This window comes from Dunckerocampus dactyliophorus, chromosome 2 (genome assembly GCF_027744805.1).
Source record: "Dunckerocampus dactyliophorus isolate RoL2022-P2 chromosome 2, RoL_Ddac_1.1, whole genome shotgun sequence".
NCBI lineage: Eukaryota > Metazoa > Chordata > Actinopteri > Syngnathiformes > Syngnathidae > Dunckerocampus > Dunckerocampus dactyliophorus.
The window spans coordinates 41,541,897-41,563,037 of NC_072820.1; the positions used below are offsets into that span (position 1 = coordinate 41,541,897).

At 40.5% G+C, this 21,141-nt stretch overlaps 2 protein-coding genes across 2 annotated transcripts in view; both read left to right on the forward strand.

Moving 5' to 3' along the window:
- The first annotated feature begins 895 nt into the window (after window positions 1–895).
- Window positions 896–8,511, forward strand: lmf1 (lipase maturation factor 1). The gene is made up of 11 exons (XM_054768585.1): window positions 896–1,113; window positions 1,722–2,031; window positions 2,109–2,119; window positions 2,496–2,644; window positions 2,764–2,829; window positions 2,936–3,103; window positions 5,113–5,293; window positions 6,301–6,454; window positions 6,691–6,874; window positions 7,090–7,202; window positions 7,476–8,511. Exons 1-11 carry the CDS (start codon window positions 903–905, stop codon window positions 7,660–7,662), a joined length of 1,734 nt encoding a protein of 577 aa, XP_054624560.1. The 5' UTR covers window positions 896–902; the 3' UTR covers window positions 7,663–8,511.
- Window positions 8,512–10,707: 2,196 nt separating this feature from the next.
- LOC129173822 (ras-related protein Rab-26) overlaps window positions 10,708–21,141 on the forward strand; it is a 93,071-nt gene continuing 82,637 nt past the window's right edge. Inside the window, exons 1-2 of the mRNA XM_054765006.1 lie at window positions 10,708–11,130; window positions 19,804–19,914. Of these exons, the coding sequence (XP_054620981.1) occupies window positions 10,927–11,130; window positions 19,804–19,914 (315 nt within the window). The 5' untranslated portion in view covers window positions 10,708–10,926. The remainder of the gene's footprint in view (window positions 11,131–19,803; window positions 19,915–21,141) is intronic.

Sequence of the window (21,141 nt, forward strand, 5' to 3'; positions counted from 1 at the left end):
CTATTTTCAGTGATTTTGAATGTATTCGTAGATGCTACAGTATACGATTACAATTGTGTACGTGCTTTTTTCCATCTGATTGATTTTCCCTAATGGAAAATAATGCATTGAAATGGCTACAAATTTGAGGTGGTAAAAAACAACAAACAACATACTTAGACTAGAATTACACAGTTTATCACAGCAATATTTGTAAAATACACCTAAAATAAAATCAAATACGGTAGTCTGTATAAAATGATTTCTCATCATTTTTTGGCAGTCCTTGAACGCACCATAGTTATGTGATGTAACTGGCTACAATGTGTCTCAGATTCCACCTGTTCATTGATCATCTCACATTATCACATAGCGAGTATCTATACATTTTCTATTTTAAATAAGCGTGTGAGCCATATTTAGGGCTTGAACCTGGATTTTGTCGTGAGTGAACAATGGCAATTGAAGAGAGCCGGGGAGAATTCTGGAGCTGAATTTAATCTAATCATTAATAATTTAATATAAATACAATAATACAAGATGATTTGACAATAGCAACAAAATAATACAATTATATACTTTCATTACATATGATTGTTTGAGCAAAATAAAGTCAAAAGTTCAAAGTAAATAAACCAAAAATTGACTCTCATTCAAATCTTTTGGCTTTTTGCCCCAAAACTTTCCCGTGTCCAAGAACTAATTCTCTGAATTTATTTATAACAATGTAGCAATATGAACAGCACAACAACAAAAACACACAGATATTTCAGAAAATAAAGAGACCTGAAAGTTATCAAACACGCTAGTATCGAACCGGTACCGATACCACCCTACCGATATTTGGCTCGATCCTTTCACCCAGACTGTATACGACTCACTTCCGCCTGTTTGGTCACGTGACTGTGCGACGCAAAACAAACATGGCGGCCTCCGGTGAGAACAGCGGCGCGTCTGTAAGAAGAAGACGTGTCCATGGTGGTTCAACAGAGGCAAAGTCTACAGGCAACAACAAAAAACATGCCGCAGACACAGACGAGAACGCCGACGAGGAAAAGAAGCTCCAGTCGTTACAAACGGGGAGTTTCTGGCTTACCCGCATTGTGCTGCTGCGCTCCATAGCCTTTATTTACTGTGAGTATGCTGACCTGAACGGAAATACTGTACAGGAGTCATGATCTTTATTAGGATCTTTTGACGGCTCCTTTGCTTATGTTTTTGTTTAAAATAAATATAATAATAATAATAAATCCATAATAAGCATTTTTTATGTTAGTATGTTACAAATATACCGTTTTAAGACGCTCCACATGGAAGCTTACTGGACTATTGTGACACAGGCGTTCTCAATAAGTTCATACTGTGCTGTTCTACGGTGGCCGGTAGTAGCAAAAGCACAGAAACGTCCAAAGGCTGCAAACACAGTCTTGGTCCAAAACACACACAAACACCATAAACAAACAAACATTGGCCATAATACAGTATATTTCAGTGTTTTTAGCAACCAATTTACAAGTTCATAAATACACAGGACTTGATGGAAAATGTCCTTTGTGCCAATAGATGGTTATCACACACCATAAACAAACATTGGCCGTAATATCTTTCAGTGTTATTTAGCAACCACTTTACATAGATAGTGTTTGCTTGTTTTCCTGATATACGGCATCTAAATCAATTTTTTATTTAGCCAAATTCCTGTCATCACGTTCAGGAACTTGTCAATCTCTCTTTTTCTCTAGTTGTGGCGTTCAGTGTCGCATACAACCAGAATAAACAGCTGATAGGCGAAAATGGCCTGATGCCCTGCAAGAGCTACCTCAATAACGTCAAGCGCTATGTGGGGGGAAAGATAGGCATGGCTGCCCTGGCGTACACCCCCTCAATCCTCTGGTTCTTGGACTGGAATAACATGGACGCCAACCTAGATGGCATTGCCCTGTTGGGGATGGCGCTGTCCGTGTTTGTTCTGGTGACGGGAATGGCCAATATGGTGATCATGGTGTCATTGTGGGTGCTATACCACTCCCTGGTTAATGTGGGACAACTGTGGTAAGTTTTGAATGTGCACATATGTTTTCATGAGGTCACAAAACAGAATATTTACTTGACTTTTTCTGTCTCTGTAGGTACTCCTTTGGTAAGTAAGGTTGATGGTACAATCCAAGCACCTCCCAGATGTAGTATTTTTCCCTTTCGCTTAATTTATTCATTCCTCTGACACCATTAGAAGAGGTGGTGTATAGGTTTGGCTATTATGTTAAATAATGTAGTAGTTTGAGACATATAAGATGCTTCTTAATGGACGTACGTTCATTTTTTCTGTTCATTTCAGGGCTTTAAATAATGTTAATTGTTACAGTCATGCATGTACCTTTAAAACATAATATAATTTACATTTACAGTATAAATATAGGTAATGCTGCGTCATACAGATGTGTACTGTATGTGTTGGGATCTACGGCATGGCAACGTATTTCCTAGTAATGATAATTATCACCATTCTGCATTTCCAGGCTGGGAGAGTCAGCTGTTAGAAACTGGGTTTTTGGCCATTTTTCTATGTCCAGTGTGGACTCTGTCTCAAGTACCCTGCCACTGTCCCCCCTCCCTCATCTGCATCTGGACCTTCAGGTGGCTCATTGTTCGTATCATGCTTGGAGCTGTGAGTGAAACTATCCTCCATGCCCGTCTTTGCACCACTGAATCTATAGAACATAACTGTGAGATTTTGTGACGCTACAAACTTATACACCAAATCGTTGTGGTGTGCGTATATTTCAGGGCTTAATTAAAATCAGAGGGGACAAATGTTGGAGGGACCTCACTTGCATGGATTACCACTATGAGGTACTAGATATATTTTATTCCGTATGATGTCATGTAAAACGGTAGATTTGGTCAATTACATGAACCCGTACCGTGCTGTGTTTTTGCCCCTCCCATGTTTTTGTAGACACAGCCAGTTCCTAACCCCATGTCGTACTACATGCATCGCTCCCCTTGGTGGTTCCATCGCTTTGAGACATTGTCCAACCACTTCATTGAGCTCATCGTCCCGTTCTTCACCTTCCTGGGCAGGCGGATGTGTATCACCAATGGTCTGATCCAGATTGTGTTTCAGGTAACACAAAAAACACCCACAAAAAATATGTGCTTTAAAAAAAAATCTATATATAGACATACACATAGTATTTTAAAACCGCCAGACCCCAGTATGAGGGGCAGCTGGGTTGCTTCTGTTTTGCTATAATAATTGCCTATCAACGCTTGTATCAATAAACACATTATACATCATTGTGACCAGAAGAACACCAGTTCAACCAAACGGGAAACAACAGAAGAAACAAGGACAATTCAAGCTTCTTAAATGGTTAAATGTTGAAAACAAGCAAACAGGCAGAGACGAGCATGTGTTCATGTTTAATTTCATAAAAGGAAAGACTAATGTAACAAACAGACCACCGTTTGACAGCTAACACTTATGCCTTGCAGCGGTAAAAGTGTAATTCCTCTGGACAAGCATCTTCGTTTACTCCTATCCAGTCTCATAGATACGGTTTGTAAAATACGTAAAATCACGTTCTACAGTACCCTTCAAAATCTTCTTTTTACTTTGATACCAAGATCACAAAATAAAATCACAATCTCGATTCACACTAACATGTGATTTAATTTCTAAATGACGGTTTAAAAAAAAAAAAAAGTACTTAACGAGCTCCATCACAAACAACGCTGCTATTTTACTCAAGGATGCAGGCTGCGCTGTCGTTAGCATGACGGCGGACATTTCCTCCTCACTCTTCCCAACCCTCAGCGGGCCTTGCAGACCAGGGTGCAATTCACCCTCCGCTGCCCTGGTTCTACTCGCTGGCTATCATTTACATGAGGAGCGATCGCATTAGTAAATTTACTTTTCTTTTGACTTGTCTTTGTTGCATGTGTGAATGTAGTGTGCCACATGTTTGACATGATTGATTATTTAGTCTTTCTTTTTATTTCTGTCATGAAAGCCCCCCATTTACTCTCCTCGCTGGACCTCCCATGAGGAATGGCAGAAAGACCCTTTGGACTTCCTTTAAAGTAGAACAAGACAATAAGAACTTAATAATAATGATAATAATAATAATAAAAACAGTGTGATTTCTTTAAAAGTAAGCAAATTACCCCAAACATGGTGTCTGTGTGAGTGCGTGCGTGTGAGGGAGGAAAAAAAAAAAGTAACCCAGTCATCAATTTTAAGCCGGAAAATTGTGATTCCCTTTTTTTGCAGAATCGTGCGGCCCTCATGTAGACCTTGCAATACAAAGGAAAAACGTTATTCATTTTGGATATGTATTTTTCGAGCAAAATGGCCCTCTCATGCACAGGGTTTGATAGGTTAATGATGACATTAATTAATTCTTATAGATTTCTGGAAGCTTTTTGGGGGGACTGGTTTGTCCATGCTAATATGACACTCCCATTGTACTGAAGTGGAAATGTAATATGAGCAAAACTCAACTTCAAATAATTATGATTAATATTAAAGGTGCTAATAAAAATGAGAGCATGTTACTGACATTGCGTGTGACTAAACAAGTTACAGTATTTGGGATTTTGTGAAATATTTAATATTGTAGGGCCACACGGTGATCTAGTGTTTAGCATGTTGGCCAACACAGGAACAGCTTGGAGAACGGGAAAAGGGGTTCGATTCTCCCTTGGGCATTTTCTGTGTGGAGTTTGCATGTTCTCCCCGTGTGCGTGTGGGTTTTCTCCGGGTACTAGGGTTTCCTCCCACATTCCCAAAAACATGCATGTTAGCTTCGTTGGCGACTCTAAATTGTCCATAGGTATGAATGTGAGTGTGAATGGTTGTTTGTCTATATGTGCCCTGTGATTGGCTGGCGACCAGTCCAGGGTGTACCCCGCCTGTCGCCCCAAGTCTGCTGGGATAGGCTCCAGCATGCCCCCGCGACCCTAATGGATGGATTTAATATTGTAGTGTTTTAGTCATGCCACTGCTTTATTTGTGATTCATATACACGTTTGACTACGATGCGCTTCTTGACCTGAAAGTAATGAAGAAAAGCTTGTTGCTGTGAAAAAGTACAGTTCACCAGTTCTCTGCTCTGTCTTTTTGGGTTCTAGATGACTCTTATTGTGAGTGGGAACCTCAGTTTCCTTAACTGGTTGACCATTGTTCCAAGTCTGGCCTGTTTTGACGACGCATCATTGGGCTTCTTGTTTGGCTCCAGAGGCGGTGCTAAGGAAACTGTACTGGAAATTCAGAATGAGGACAAAAGTGGACAAACCCCCAAACCCACCAAAGGTACTCAACCTGCTGTCCATGGTGCTAATTCAATAGGCCAAACTTACCACAAATGAAGTGGTCGCAAGTGCATGCGGAATGTTCGTGGACTTTTTGCTCATCTGAATATAGTTATGGCCGATACAAACGATATGCAATAAAAAACGCGACAAGCTGCAACCGACTGTTATGCGTTGTCAATGTAATACGTAAACGTAGCTGAAAACTAACAGGATATGAATTTGGACTGTGTTCGGATTTAAGCTGTCCGACATCTATACTCTGCGGGTTGTCTGGGTCAACAGTTCTGGCAAAAAGCAGTAATACGACCAATTTGTTTTACCAAAAAACAAAACATAATTGAATACCAGAAATGTCAACTGAGAAGACACCAGTTTTCTGTTCGTTGCATCTTTTGTGTCATTTAAGCAAAAATAACCAACTAAACTTACTGCCTTCTGCACTGTTTTGCACTTTTTATTGTCTATGGTATTGGAAGGAACTGTGAAATATTTTCTTTAATAGAACTGTGTGAGCCTTGTACTGGATGTATTGTCTTTATTCAAAGAAATCATTGCTTTACTGGAAAAAAATGTGTACCGCACCAAATGTTGTAGGTTGTTTTGTGCCATATGTTTGAAGATTCTGTACTCTGCACTTTTTATTATTATTATTATTATTATTATTATTATTATTATTATATTATTATTATTATTTTCAATAGCCATGCCTAATACTTAGTATTAACCTAGTTAACAGTATCCATTCTTTTATTAACGAGACACCAATTCTTCCTCTTCTTGGTATCTTGGGTATTTTAGAATCAAGGATGAATACTGACTGTTTCTATAAATTAATGATACATATAAGTTATTTGCCAAAGAATATATTTTGATTTATATTATTAGAGGCTGCAGTATGGATGTAGGCCATAACATCCATCTGGGTTGTGTGTTACTAGATACATTTCGCCAAACAATAATTGTATTCACTCGCTAATTTCTTCTTGTCTATCTTTTGTGTGTCAGGGATGCGGATTCGTCAGGTGGTCAATGTGTCTTTAGGCATTCTGATTGGTTGCCTGAGTGTTCCGGTGCTGATGAATTTGCTGAGTCCCAGACAGGTGATGAACACATCTTTTGACCCACTGCGCATCGTCAATACCTACGGGGCCTTTGGCAGGTACACTCACTGGTCATATTGTTTCATTAAAGCTTTCAGCAAGGTGTGTGTAAAAGGTGGCGAGTGGCGCCAGACATTTCAATCATAAATGACATGAACTGGCTTGATCACCAATTGACTGCATCTCCTATTTGAGGGACAACTTGAGGACCTTCAAGCCTCAGCTATTCACTCCTAGACCTGTTTTGCTTTCCCGTCCAGTCCTTTTGATCTTAATGCGACTCCCTACTCACCAGCATCACCAAGGAGCGGACGGAGGTGATTTTCCAAGGCACCTTGAGTAAGGATCCCAAAGACCCTGAGGCGGTTTGGGAGGAATACCAGTTCTTGTGTAAGCCAGGAGACGTGTACCGTCGGCCGTGCCTCATTTCCCCATATCACTACCGCTTGGACTGGCTCATGTGGTTCGCTGCCTTCCAGGTGGGACACATCAACAGCTTGAGGAGATGATGCATGTAAACACATTCACTGTGGTGTACAGTACATTGTACTTTGTAATCCTTTTATCATCCCTTTGTAATTATTGGATAGATTCTCTGTGTATTTAGTGTACTTACTTTTACTTTTTACACAAAAAAAAAAATCCTCTTGTCTCTATCTTCATTTAAAAACCCTACGTTTGTCTTTCCACACAGACCTATGAGCAGAGTGAGTGGGTCATTCACATAGCAGGACGCCTGCTAGCAAACGATAGCACGGTCCTTTCCCTGCTGGACCACAACCCCTTCAAGGACAAAGGTGTTCCCAGGTAAAGGTACCATGTTCAAGAGTGCATTTTTCAATGTTAACAGTCATTGCATTACTTCACCATTGTTATTCATTGGTAAAACCATCGTATTTGGAAGCTAATAATAAACACAAGACTATGTTATGCAAAGATCATGCACCTCCAATGTCCATCATTGTCAATTTTCCCTGTTTAACATCACCTTCTGGTGATAAAAAGGACAAAATGCACATTACCAAAAAATAGGATGAGTATTAGTTCCTCATGGCACAATTGTCTTTGTCCATGTCTCAGATGGGTTCGAGGGGAACATTTCAAATACAAGTTCAGCCAACCAAGCAGTGCGCGCGCAGCTGAGGGTAAGTGGTGGCTGAGAAAACGCATCGGTGCCTACTTCCCTCCTGTGGACTTGGAGGGACTCAGGGGCTACTTCCAGTCCAGGAACTGGCCCCACCCACATATACCGACACAGAGGACCTGAGCTCATATCTAACATAAACCAACAAACGAGGCTGAAAGACACGTTTACCAGTACATTGACTAATATGGGGGCCAACAGTAGACATGTGATCAACATCTTGTGCCGTGTTTTCTTTCAGAGTGAAACAAGCAAATGTGCTGATTTGCTGTTGCATGTTTCTTCATGCACCACATATGACCAAGTGGATTTACTGTAATTGAAACATTACTGTGTTGAACTACCATATCTGTTGCTTGTAATGGGAATAAACCGACTGCTGGTTTTAATACAATTACATGTTCTGAGTTTGCAAACATTGGAATAGGTGGATAACTTACCGTATATCAATTTACCAGCATTTAGAAGGAAGTCCTGCTGGTGCACTTACTTTGCATTGAACAAATAGCACTTTCAAAGAAACGACACGCAGACTCACCCCACAACCCTCTGGGAAAATGTATTAACTTTAACGTGACCACTTACGTGCAGATGTTTTACCAGACCAGCTTATCCTTAATAGAAGTTCTTACATAATCATATTTTGTTTTATTGAAATGATTTTTTCCACACTTAATGTGTTTGTGCTTTGTAAATAAATTACAATTGGGTTGTGTTATTATCAGATCATTCACTTAGTGTCTCATACTGCTATAATTGCATTATGTATGGATGCAGAGTGCTGGAAAAATGGTAAGCAAGTAATTGTAATAACCAAAAAAGACCAATAGATGGGGCTAAAGATTAGGAAGCATTATTCGGCAGCCTTTCCAGGGATTTGTCGTTTTGCTCCCGATTTATCTTTATGATTAACACATTACATAACACTGTAGACGTGTCTTTTATAACTTCACATTTTTAATGCCTAAAATAAATAACTGCATTGAATGGTGTCATGCCAGAGGCTCATTTTGAAACAGCTCTCAGTTACCAGTAAGGCACAGACTGTATAATATTTTATACATTACTGTATGTAAGTTACAGTATATAGTAGATATGAATGTAGAATGTGTCATTTCCAAATACCGATGGTGGAAAGTTTCAACTTGAATGTTGAGTCATATGAACACTTTTTTTTTGGCTTGCTGGTACATTTTAACATCATGTGTCCCTTCTTCACCAGCATTTTGCAAGTCCCCCCGAAGAAAGCATGCATGATTTCCGCGTACTTCAAAAGTTCAAATCCACTTTTCTTTCTGAGTGTCTGCCACTGATTATTCACTTGTGTGGTCATTTCTGCTTGTAGTGTGACTCTGAGTGCAATGCGAAATATGCAATTGTCTTACTTTGCTTGAGCTTCTTTTAATTTCATGGTGTGTTTTGTGAACCTGTGCACAATACCCAGAAGTAACCATCCGACAGAGCACGAGGGCGGCGCGTCCTTGGGTAAAAACGCTGCAATGATGCGCTTTGAATTTGGAATGAATGCTAAGAGTAAACTGCACCTTGAAAGACAAAGACGTTTTATAAAACGGAACACATACCGCTTCAATCCAAATACATTTACATATCTTTAAAAAGTACATTTTTTTCAGTAGTTCCATTTAAAAAGTGAAACTCTAGTATAGATTCACTGCACACAGAGTGAAATATTTCAAGAATGTATTTCTGAATAATTTTGATGATTGTAGCTTACAGCTAAATAGAGTTTTACAAGTCTCAAGTCAAGACAAGACGGGTTGAGTCATGTCTCAAGTTATAGGCTTGCAATTTGAGTCTTTACAAGTCATAAGCACTGTTTAGTGTTCACCGCAAAAAAATATGTAATCCACACCCTCGTTATTTGTTCTTAAACCTGATTGGACGTTAATCGATGCATTCAATGAGGCAGATTCTGTGGGAAATGACGATGACGTTAGTTGATTACTTCGAATGGGGACACATTTTACTCAACACACTTACTGAAAATCTCAAGTGTTTTCAAGTCATCAGACTAAAGCCTGAGTCACTGCCGAGTCGTTATGTACAAAATCCAAGTTGAGTTGCAAGTCTTTGATAATACTGTCAAGTCGAGTACAAAGTCGTCAAAATTGTGACTCAGTCCACACCTGTGTTATACGGTGCTGCACAGTAAGTATTACAAATTGGACCCAGCCTCTCAGGGTAAATTATGGTTATTTATTTTGGACATACTTAACAAATTACATTAAGGGACATCACATGATTACATTTACACAATTCAATTTGCAAAAAGGGGTAGGAAGAAGGGCTTATTTAAATCTTACCCCTTTTCCATGACAGTGCGTAGTATGGCATTGTATTTTTCCGATTATGTGTGTTTCCATTAAAGTTTGGTGACAACCTTGACATCACAAATGGACAAATCTAAAAATGAAAATTGTCAAATCGTATACAATTTGAATGGAGCCTATTTTAAAGCTGGAGCCTATCCCAGCTGAGTTTGGGCAAGAGGCAAGTTACACCCTGGACTGGTCACCAGTCAATCACAGGGCACATATAAGGTGTGTTCACACTTGTCGTACTCTGGTCTGGGCCAAAAATGTAAAAGGATACTTGAAGTGGTAAGTTTCTGGCTTCTTAAGTTTAGCAGAAAAAAATTGGACGCTAACTGGTTAGCACGCTAGCTTGTTAGCTTGCTCGCTAGCTTGTTAGTTTGCTAGCTAGCGGCCGCCGTGAGTCCCTGCAGCATAAGAGTTGCAATGTGGTGTAAACAATGAACAATAGGAGTGTAGAGGTGACTGTAGGGGTGTTATTTCATGCCTACAAGGCTCTAGTAATGTAAAAAAAAAAAACGTATTAAGAAAGTCATAACCAGGTCGTCTATGCTCTAATTATGAAAATATCAAATTTAATAGAATCCTATATCGCGGATTAGAACTCATTTATTAAAGTCATTTATTGCATTTTAATCTTAAATTTTGTTCATTTGGATACAATATACTGTATATATCCATTTTAGCATAGATTGAAGCTTTTGACTAGTTGATTAGACAGATGGTTAACGTTGTTGGATGTTGGGAAAAGGTGATGCCTACCATGTTTGAGTGGACTTTCCCTTTAAACCTGCAGGAGGACCATGCCTTCTGTTCACTCCAATAAGCAGCAGGAGGGAGGAGGGAGAGCTGTTTACATTGTCAAGTGCATCCCGCTTTCACAGTCGCTTTGCTGCCATAGAGAGTGTTTATTTATTTTTATTTTTTGCTAATATTAATGCCACTTGTGTATCGGGTGCAATGATTTAGTGTGAACTTCCCTACTGACAGCCAGAACCAACTCGTTGAGAGATTCACAGCCTCGTTTTTATTACTTTTATTATTTCCTTTTCACATGCTGTTAACTCCACTTGTTACCAGAGCCATGTCCAGGAAGAAGACAAAGGGCAAAGGCATCTCCAAGAGTCCCAAAGGGTCGCCGAGCAGCGGGAGGGCGGGGAAGGGACTGGCCGCCGGTGCTTCACCGACCTCGGGTCTGGTTTACCCCAGCAGACCACCCATCAGCGGCAGCGGGGAGTTTTATGATATCGCATTCAAGGTAAGTGGAACCACCAATCAGGCAGAGCCAGAAATGTCCACGTTAATGTCTATTTTGTTTGTTTAGATTTCATAGTTTGATATGTGTTACTGTTAAAAATGGTTAAGTTGAAACATTGAGGTTGTTGTGGGGTGGGCGATACTGCAAATTTTGGTATCGATCCGATACCAATTAAATACAGGGTACCTGCACTTGGATCATTCTTCAAGATCTTTGAGTATTTTGTGATTTTTCCTTTAATTTGTTGATAAAAATGAGGCCAACTAATTGTTTATCAACAAACTTACTTGTGAACAATTTAACAATATATATATTAAATAATTTAAGTCAATGTCGACAAAATAGTTAAATTTCCTTTTATTACATGCAATTATTTGAGCTAAAGTCAGTACTGTAGTAAAAAAAACACGTTATATGTTAAAAAAATGTATATAAATATAACAATATCAACTATGTAACTATATGAACAACACAACAAACAGCGTTTTAGTAAAAATAAAAAGAAAAATCACGATAGTATGATCTGATACTGATATCATATTGATATCGATATGTGGATCGATTCCCTCACCGCAAGCAGTTTTCAGCACGTGAAAGCTGGCTTAGTTACAGCTACATTTTGGTTTGGTTTGGTTTGGTTTAGTTTATTTGAACATGAAGGTTACAATGGAATACATCTCATGAATCATTCTTTGACAGTTCCACATGTCCAAAAGGAGTAGGAAGAAGCAAAGCTTATTTAATCCTACCCCCCATCCATTCTACATCTAGTACAGTACATGTAGTTCACTTCCTGGATTCCATGTCATGTTTTCAGTGATAGTCAGGATAACACATAATAGATAACGGTGAGATAGCCCTCCCCCCAAAAAAAGAAAGAACATTAATAATAATAATAATAATGATGACAATACTAAATAAATAAATAAATAAATAAGAACAAAGCTTTTTTTCTTTTTTTTCCCTTTCCTTTTTTTTTTCTTTTTTTTTTTAAACACAACAAAGAAAATTATAAAAAAAAAATAAATAAAATAAATAAATAAATAAAAATAAATAAATAAAAAATATAATAAAATAAAATTAAATAAAATAGAAAATAAAAAAATAAATAAAATAAAATAACAAACCTGACAGAACAATCAGGACTCTTCTGCCTTGTATTTAGCAAACATCAACTGCTTGTATTGTTTTTTGAATTTGCTCATCTCTGTACATTGTTTGAGTTCTTTACTCAATCCGTTCCATAATTTAATTCCACACACGGAAATGCTGTGGGTTTTCAGCGTTGTTCTCGCATATAAATGTTTTAGGTTTAATTTTCCTCTAAGATCATATTTCTCCTCTCTGATTGAGAAATACTTGATTAGATTTTTGGGTAACGAGTTATTATTAACTTTATACATTATTCTAGCGGTTTGAAAGTGTACTAAATCTGCGAATTTTAATATCTGTGATTTTAAAAATAAAGGGTTTGTATGTTCTCTATACTTGGCATTATGAATTATCCTCACAGATCTGTTTTGCAGTACAGTGAGTGAGTGAAGATTACTTTTGTAGTTATTTCCCCATATCTCCACACAATACGTTAGATATGGAAATACTAAGGAACAGTACAGAGTGTGGAGTGATTTTTGATCAAGAAGATATTTTGCTTTATTCAATATAGAGATATTTCTCGCCACCTTTTGCTGTATATATTTAATATGAGATTTCCAACTCATTTTTTCATCTATTATAACCCCAAGGAATTTATATTCTTCCACTTTTTCAATATCCGTTCCATTAATTTGTATTTGGTCGTACGTGTCCTTTCTACTATTACCAAATAACATTATTTTAGTTTTACTTAAATTCAGAGATAATCTATTCTTGTCAAACCATGACTTTAATATGACCATTTCATCCTTGACCTTTTTAATGAGTTCTTGTGTGCTTTCACCAGAACAGAAAGCAGTGGTATCATCGGCGAATAAGACCAATTTTAAGTTGTTAGTTACTTTGCAAATGTCGTTAATGTACAAGTTAAACAGTTTTGGTCCCATTATGGACCCCTGTGGTACTCCACACGTATTGTGTAGACTCCCAGATGTATATTCTCCTAGCTTTACAAATTGTTTCCTCTTTGCTAGGTAGCTTTTAACCCAATTTAAGACATTTTGTGCCCATACATTTTCTTACGTCGTTTTAGGTCTTATTAGTTTGAATTTCTTAATGTTGGATTATTCTCCCACACTGGCCAAACTCATCTCTCTGCAGCATCCTTCCGTGGTAAAACACAAAACCCTAATACAGTGTTCCCTCGTTTATCGTGGGGGAAAGGTTCTCAAAATAGCCCACAATAAGTGAAATCCGCAAAATAGCCAACTATATTTTTATACAATTATTTATATATGCTTCAAGGCTGTAAAACCCCTCACCATACACTTTTCTCAGACACGCATTAACATTTTATCACATTTCTCTCTTGTTTAAATACTCTCAATGTTCAAATTAGATTTTAATGTTAATGATCCATTTACGTGATTGGACACAAGAAATTAAGTGACTCACACATATTACAGTCCTCTGACCGTGGCTTGTCCTGGTGCCGTTAGTTGTCCATACTCCTCCTTGTCGTCCTCAATGAACGGACGATTCATTTACAGCACATGTGTCAAACTCGTGCCCTGGAGGGCCGAGACGCTGCAGGTTTTCTCTCCAACCAGTTTCTTCAGCAGGTGATTTAATTGATGAGCTCCTTCCCTCAAACTGAAGGTGTTGATCATTAATAATCACCTGCTTTAGTGACTGGCTGGAAAGAAAACCTGCAGTGTCTCGGACCTCCATGGCACGAGTTTGACACCCCTGATTTACAGTATTCCAGGTGCCGTAAAGATGCGTAGCTTCTGCCTGCATTCAGCATGTATGATTGCTAGCAGCTAGCATCATACAACAGGAAACAGGCAGCCCTGCACGAAGGAGAATGATTGACAATGATCTACAGCCCATCAGAACGCGGAACTTAATGGGCGGGTTCTCCCTTAGCCAATCAGGACTGTTGTGGCTGTATATTTACTGAGATGAACCGGACACGTCTGGACACTTCAACTCTGACATGAGTATACAACACCTTCTACTTGTAGCAGTAGTAAATACAATAACAGACAAATGCAACAGAGCACTGATAGATCACTTTAACACACCACTAGGATGCAGAACACGACTCGTCTTCATACGCTGTTAAAAAAATTGCACTTAAAAAAAAAATTGCGAAAGGTGAACCGCGATGTAGCGAGGGATACTTGGTGAATATTCACAAAAAAGCTAGCACTCAAAAAAGCTGTCAGAAATGCAACTGGTCCTTTGAACAAAAAGTGATGCACATTGCAGTCATAGTCCTGTGTCGTACAACAAATGAGATCACAAAATTCCGGTTCTGTAATGTGTATACATGTAAATACCAGCCAGTTATGGTTTACTGTACTGGCATCCCAACAACTGGGGGGATCATTTACACTGAGTACAAATGCAAATTCCCCTCACGCATGGCAGCCAGTATTAATTTCACACTTTGATTAACACCTGTTCAAGTGCTACCCCAATATCCAAATCTTATTGTTTGGCTATATCAAATTAAACTCAATGGACTATTACATCCAAGTGTATTGCTGCCAACAGAATAACAAATTAGAAAATGAGGAACACACACGCCCACCAGACATAACATTAGGTACGCCTGCAAAATCTAATTCTAAACCACTGCTAACTACAACCATGCATGACTCATCTTATCAGGGTTGCCGTAAAAGGGGGACAAGTTAGGACAATTCCAAATAAAGTAGGTACAAATTACAATATGATTTTGCTATCTGGGTTGACATTTTTTTCATGAAATGGATGGATGGGTGGCCGCACGGTGGTCTGGTGGTTCGCATGTTGGCCAACACAGTAACAGTCTGGAAGACCTGGGTTCGATTCTCCATTGCATTTCTATGTGGAGTTTGCATGTTCTCCCCGTGCGTGCGTGGGTTTTCTCTGTGTACTCCGGTTTCCTCCTACATTCCAAAAACATGGAGGTTAGGTTAATTGGTGACTCTAAATTGTCCATAGGTATGAATGTTAGTGTGAATGGTTGTTTTTCTATATGTGCCTTGCGATTGGCTGGCGACCAGTCCAGAACCCTGCCTGTCGCCCGAACTCAGCTGGGATAGGCTCCAGCATGCCCCTACGACCCTAAAGAGGAGAAGCAGGATAGAAAATGGATGGATGGATGTATGGGTACAGTGGGGTACTTCACATTCAGTGTTGCCTATACCTCAATAACATAGCAAAAAAAAAACAAAAACACACACACACACACAAAAACAATGCTGTTCCAATGTTGACCACAACTTAAATAATTATAACTTGAACATGCAATAATACAATCCAGTATATTTTTGAATCTACAAATAATAGCATATTACTTAATAATATCCACTTGCACATAGCACAGTACCTGCCCTCCTAAGACACTCATAAATTTAACATAAATATACTCACTTGAACTTGAGGGGCAGATTGTTTTTCAGAAAAATTAAAATTTCAGCCTTCCCAGCTGTCATTCTGCTCCTCCTCCATCCATCTTCTATGCCGCTTTTCTTCACGAAGGTCGCAAGTATGCTGGAGCCTATAGTCTGCGCCTCCTTTCATGGATAGTAATGGAGGCTGTGCTGAAGAGCCACTTACTCTCCACATTTCTTGAAGGTACCCAAAGAAATCTTCCAACAAAGCAGTGGATTGTATGACCGCTTTCATGGTACGCCTTTGTTCTTATTACTAAATGACTCACAAAAGTGAATCGAGTACTCGATTCACTCGGGTGGGGTGTCCATCCATCCATCCATCCATCCATCCATCCATCCATCCATCCATCCATCCATCCATCCATCCATCTTCTACCGCTTATCCGAGATCAGGTTGCGGGGGCAGCAGCCTAAGAAGGGAGGCCAAGATTTTCATCTCCCCGTCCACTTCGTCCAGCTCCTCCTGGCGGATCCCGAGGTGTTCCCAGGCCATTTGGGAGACACAGTCTCTCCAACGTGTCCTGGGTCTTCCTCGAGGCTTTCTACCGGTCTGACTTGCCCTGATCACATCCCAAGGAGGCGTCCTGGAGGCATCCTGACCAGATGCCCAAGCCACCTCATCTGGGTCCTCTCAATGCGGTGTAGTAGCGGTTCTACTCCGAGTCTCTCCCGGATGACAGTGCTCCTCACCTTATCTCTAAGGGAGAGCCCAGCCACCCTACGGAGAAAAACTCATTTCGGCCGCTTGTATCCGTGATCTTGTCCTTTCGGTCACTACCCAAAGCTCATGACCGTAGGTGAGGGTAGAAACGTAGATCGACCGGTAAATTGAGAGCTTTGCCTTTTGGCTTAGCTCGATTTTCACCACAAAAGACCGATGTAGAGTCCGCTTCACTGCAGACGCCGCACCAATTCGCTTGTTGATCTCGCGTTTCATCCTTCCCTCACTTGTGAACAAGACCCCAAGGTACCTAAACTCCTCCACTTGGGGCATGATCTCATCCCCGACCCGGAGATGGCACTCCACCCTTTTGCGGGCGACAACCATGGACTCGGACTTGGAAGTGCTGATTCTCATCCCAGCAGCTTCACACTCGGCTGCGAACCGATCCAGTGAAAGTTCACGGCTCGATGAAACCAGCAGGACCACATCATCTGCAAAAAGCAGAGAGTCAATCCTGCAGCCACCAAACCGGAACCCCTCAACGCCCTGGCTGCGCCTAGAAATTCTAATGAACAGAATTGGTGACAAAGGGCAGCCCTGGCGGAGTCCATCCCTCACTGGAAACGGGTCTGACTTATTGCCGGCAATGCGAACTAAACTCTTGACACCGGTCATACAGGGAACGAACTGGTCCGATACCCCATACTCCCGGAGTACTTCCCACAGAATTCCTCGAGGAACACGGTCGAATGCCTTCTCCAAGTCCACAAAGCACATGTAGACTGGTTGGGCAAACTCTCTTGCACCCTCAAGGATCCTGCTGAGAGTGTAGAGCTGGTCCACAGTTCCACGAAAACCACCCTGCTCCTCCTGAATCCAAGATTCAACTATCCAGCGGATCCTCCTCTCCCAAACCCCTGAATAGACCTAACCAGAGAGGCTGAGGAGTGTGATTCCACGATAGTTGGAACACACCCTCCGGTCCCCCTTCTTTAAAAGGGGGACCACCACCCCGGTCTGCCAATCCAGCGGTACTGCTCCCGATGTCCACGCGATGCTGCAGAGTCGTGTCAACCAAAACACGCCTACAGCATCCATGGCCTGAAGGAACTTCGGGCGGATATCATCCACCCCCGGGGCCCTGCCACCGAGGAGCTTTTTGACAACCTCAGCAACCTCAGCCCCAGAGATAGGAGAGCCCACCGTGGAGTCCCCAGGCTCTGCTTCCTCATCGGAAGACATGTCGGTGAGATTGAGGAGGTCTTCGAAGTATTCTTTCCACCGATCCACAACAACTCAAGTCGAGGTCAGCAGCACACCATCCCCACCATACACGGTGTTGACTTCCCCCTCCTGAGACGCCGAATGGTGGTCCAGAATCTCTTCGAAGCTGTCCGGAAGTCGTTCTCCAAGGCTTCTCTGAACTCCTCCCATGTCCGAGTTTTTGCCACAGCGACTGCCAGAGCCGCAGACCACTTGGCCTGCCGATACCTGTCAGCTGCTTCCAGAGTCCCATGAGCCAAAAAGGCCCAATAGGACTCCTTCTTCATCTTGACGGCCACCCTCACCACTGGTGTCCACCAACGGGGTCTGGGATTACCGCCACGACAGGCACCGACCACCTTACAGCCACAGCTCCGATCAGCTGCCTTAAAAATGGAGGCACGGAAAATGGCCCATTCACACTCGATGTCCGCCACCTCCCTTGGAACATGGTCTAAGCTCTCCTGGAGGTGGGAGTTGAAACTCCTTCTGACAGGGGACTCTGCCAGTCGTTCCCAGCATACCCTCACAATACGTTTGGGTCTGACCGGCATCCTCCCCCACCATCGGAGCCAACTTACCACCAGGTGGTGACAGCTCCACCCCTCTCTTCATCTCTCTCCATAGACATATATATGCACTAAACAAGCACCTCATTGAAATGGTTGGCCCGTTGCAGCGATACGTTTGGATGTGACAGATCACAAATGCAAGAAAATTGACCAAAATTAATAAAGAGCCTTTCTACAAAGCTTTTGGAGGCTAGTTTGACCACTAGAATCCATAGTATTATGCCACAGCATGATGCCACAAAGTCAAAAAATTCAGTTCATAAAATAATGTTATAATGGCCAATTACAATCAAAAGTATTTTTTCAGCGTTACCTGTGAAAGTTAATCCCGTGAGATCTTGTTTGGACTGTAAGCCGGTTGGTACAATTCCATGCAGAACATGACTTAGGGATCTTCCCCGTTCTCTCTTGCCACCTTAAGTACGACGGTGACGTCGACGTATGATTCAGCGCTTGCGGCAGCAGTGTAAGTGGACGAGGTAACAGAGACAAATACCTGCACGTCCCAATTCAGGAAAAAAAGTCACGACGACTCGGCCAATACTTGACCATCTCTATTAGCTCTATTTGCTTTCTTTACAGAATGTTCAGTATGAGCATTTAGATCAGGCGTAGGGAACCTATGGGTCAGGAGCCAGATGTGGCTGTTGTGATGACTGCATCTGGCTCTCAGACATTTTGTAACATGATCAAATATATTTATTATTTATTTTTGCTGACATTTTAAAGTAAAAAAATTACAGAAATCACAGTGTTAAAAATAACATTCACAATATAAAACGTTCTTATGCATTTTAATCCATCCCGTTTCTACCATAGTGCGGGTGGCCAGAGTCAACGCCAGCTGTCCTTACAATATTTTCCGGGTCAGACACCAAAACTTGATTATTACCGGATAATGCGGCACACTACCTGGGTCATTGAGAGGTCAAGAAGTAAACTTCCCTCCTTTAATCAAATAGTCAGCTAGCTAATTGTGCAGAGGAAACACGTTTGACGAAGAAGATGGCCAAAAGAAAGAAAGATACGGACAATACTGCAAAACCATGCTGCACCAGAACTCACATTAATGTTAAGAAGTATTTTATTTAATTTTGGTTTGCTTATTAGACTTATTATATTCTAAAATTGTTTGTCTTGCTTAAAAATAAAAAAATATTATATGGCTCTCATGTAAATACATTTTAAAATATGTGGCTTTCATAGCTGTGTTAGCCAAAACAAAAAGGTTCCCAACCCTTGATTTACATTTTGGCGTTTGGTTTGGATTTCAAGGGTTACACCCCACTTCGATAGCCAATCAAATTAAATTTGATACTCATACTGAATATTGGATCGGATCATCCCTAGTCTTTATACAGATCTTGCAATGAATTCATTACATTTTGACAGTGAACATAATGTTCTGCCTGGCTTTCGTTGTCCGCGGATGTAGGATAGCGGCGGCCAAGGAGAAGCCTTATCCAAAAGGAAAAGGACCATTTTTTAAATTATATTTTTTTCAAATCCTCACTGCAATTTAGCCTACCCATAATACTGAGCACAAATACTTTTGTTTCAGGAATCAGCCAAGGTGATTTTCAACGACGCTTCCCTCTCTCCCACAAACACTTTTGTGCTTGTGTCTCAGGTGATGCTGGTGGGAGATTCAGGTGTTGGAAAGACCTGTCTGCTGGTACGCTTCAAAGATGGAGCCTTTCTTGCTGGAAGCTTCATCTCCACTGTGGGCATTGACTTCAGGGTAGGTTAACACAACTCAACCCACTTGGCTGAACAGGTAAAGCATGAGTAAAAATCAAATCAAAGAATGCATGTACTATAATTGTGACAACACATTGGAGAACGTTCTTTTCTTTTGTAGTAGGCAGTCAAGTCAAACAAATCGTTTTTCACTAATCTCTTCCAAAATCAGTGATCATTTTGCGCGTGTGGATTGTGACCAGATTGTAAGTAATAGAAGAAACAGGAGCAAGAGACCAAAAAATAGCAGAGGCTTTTGTGTAATTTTCTGTCAGACATTCAACTGTCATGACCTCCTGGTGGCAAAGCCAAAAAGGCTTCTTGTCTCTGAACGTGGCAAGATCACTGAGTTCATTAATAAATGTTGTTTTGTGTCCTTGCCTATTCTATCTCTGGATAATTGCAGCTTTTACATGTTGTAGTCATGAACTAGAAGCAGTGACCTGTTTCAGTCTTTTACTGTCTTGTTGTTCCCCTGTTAGATCCTTGTAACTGCTGAATCTGACATCTGTTTGGGGGAAAAAAAAACACCCCTAGGAAGCAATCTGATTCATGTTCCACTCTTACTGTCATACAGAGTAACTTCTTCGTATTTATCAAGGTTAGTGTGCAAGAAAAAGACACTGCAAGCATGTTATCACAGTGTACATAGAGCTAACATACTGGGTGTTCTGTCCCCTGTAATCACAAATCTTGTCAACTGTATATTACCCCAGCTGTCTCTTGAGAAGACAGGCAATCAGCTAACAGCATATTTTAGAAGAAAAAAGTGAAGATACATTCTACACTTTAGGTACCATGAAGGTACACAAAGGCTTCCTCGCTTCTGTCCTGAATTGCGAATAAAACCAATACAAGTTTACTTTATCCTTATCGAAATAGTCAATTTAAGACAACAGAGTAAGTAGAAACCCCATGCTTCAATAATTAGGATTTCAATTCAGGAATGAAACTGGCACCATGCTGTGTAAAGTCCTAATTAAATAATATGACGTTCTGATGCTTTGGCTGCTTCAGCACCCGAACAAAGCCTTGAGTTAACACTGCAAAATATACATGCAATTTGACCATATGGAAGGTAATCCTTTATACTGACAAGTTTGATTTACTGTATATTCTCTGTGAAGGATATAAAAGTGCTGTTTGAAAAGGAATTTGGTCTGATGAAGAAATTGAACGTACTTGACAGGCTTTTTCAGCTCATAGACGAGACAAAGATAATCTGCGC

Coding starts and splice junctions, on each gene's coding strand:
- lmf1 (XM_054768585.1), top strand. CDS start 903: ATGGCGGCCTCCGGTGAGAACAGCGGCGCGTCTGTAAGAAGAAGACGT. Junction 2,645..2,763: donor TTCGTATCATGCTTGGAGCT/GTGAGTGAAACT, acceptor CGTATATTTCAG/GGCTTAATTAAAATCAGAGG. Junction 6,875..7,089: donor TGTGGTTCGCTGCCTTCCAG/GTGGGACACATC, acceptor CTTTCCACACAG/ACCTATGAGCAGAGTGAGTG.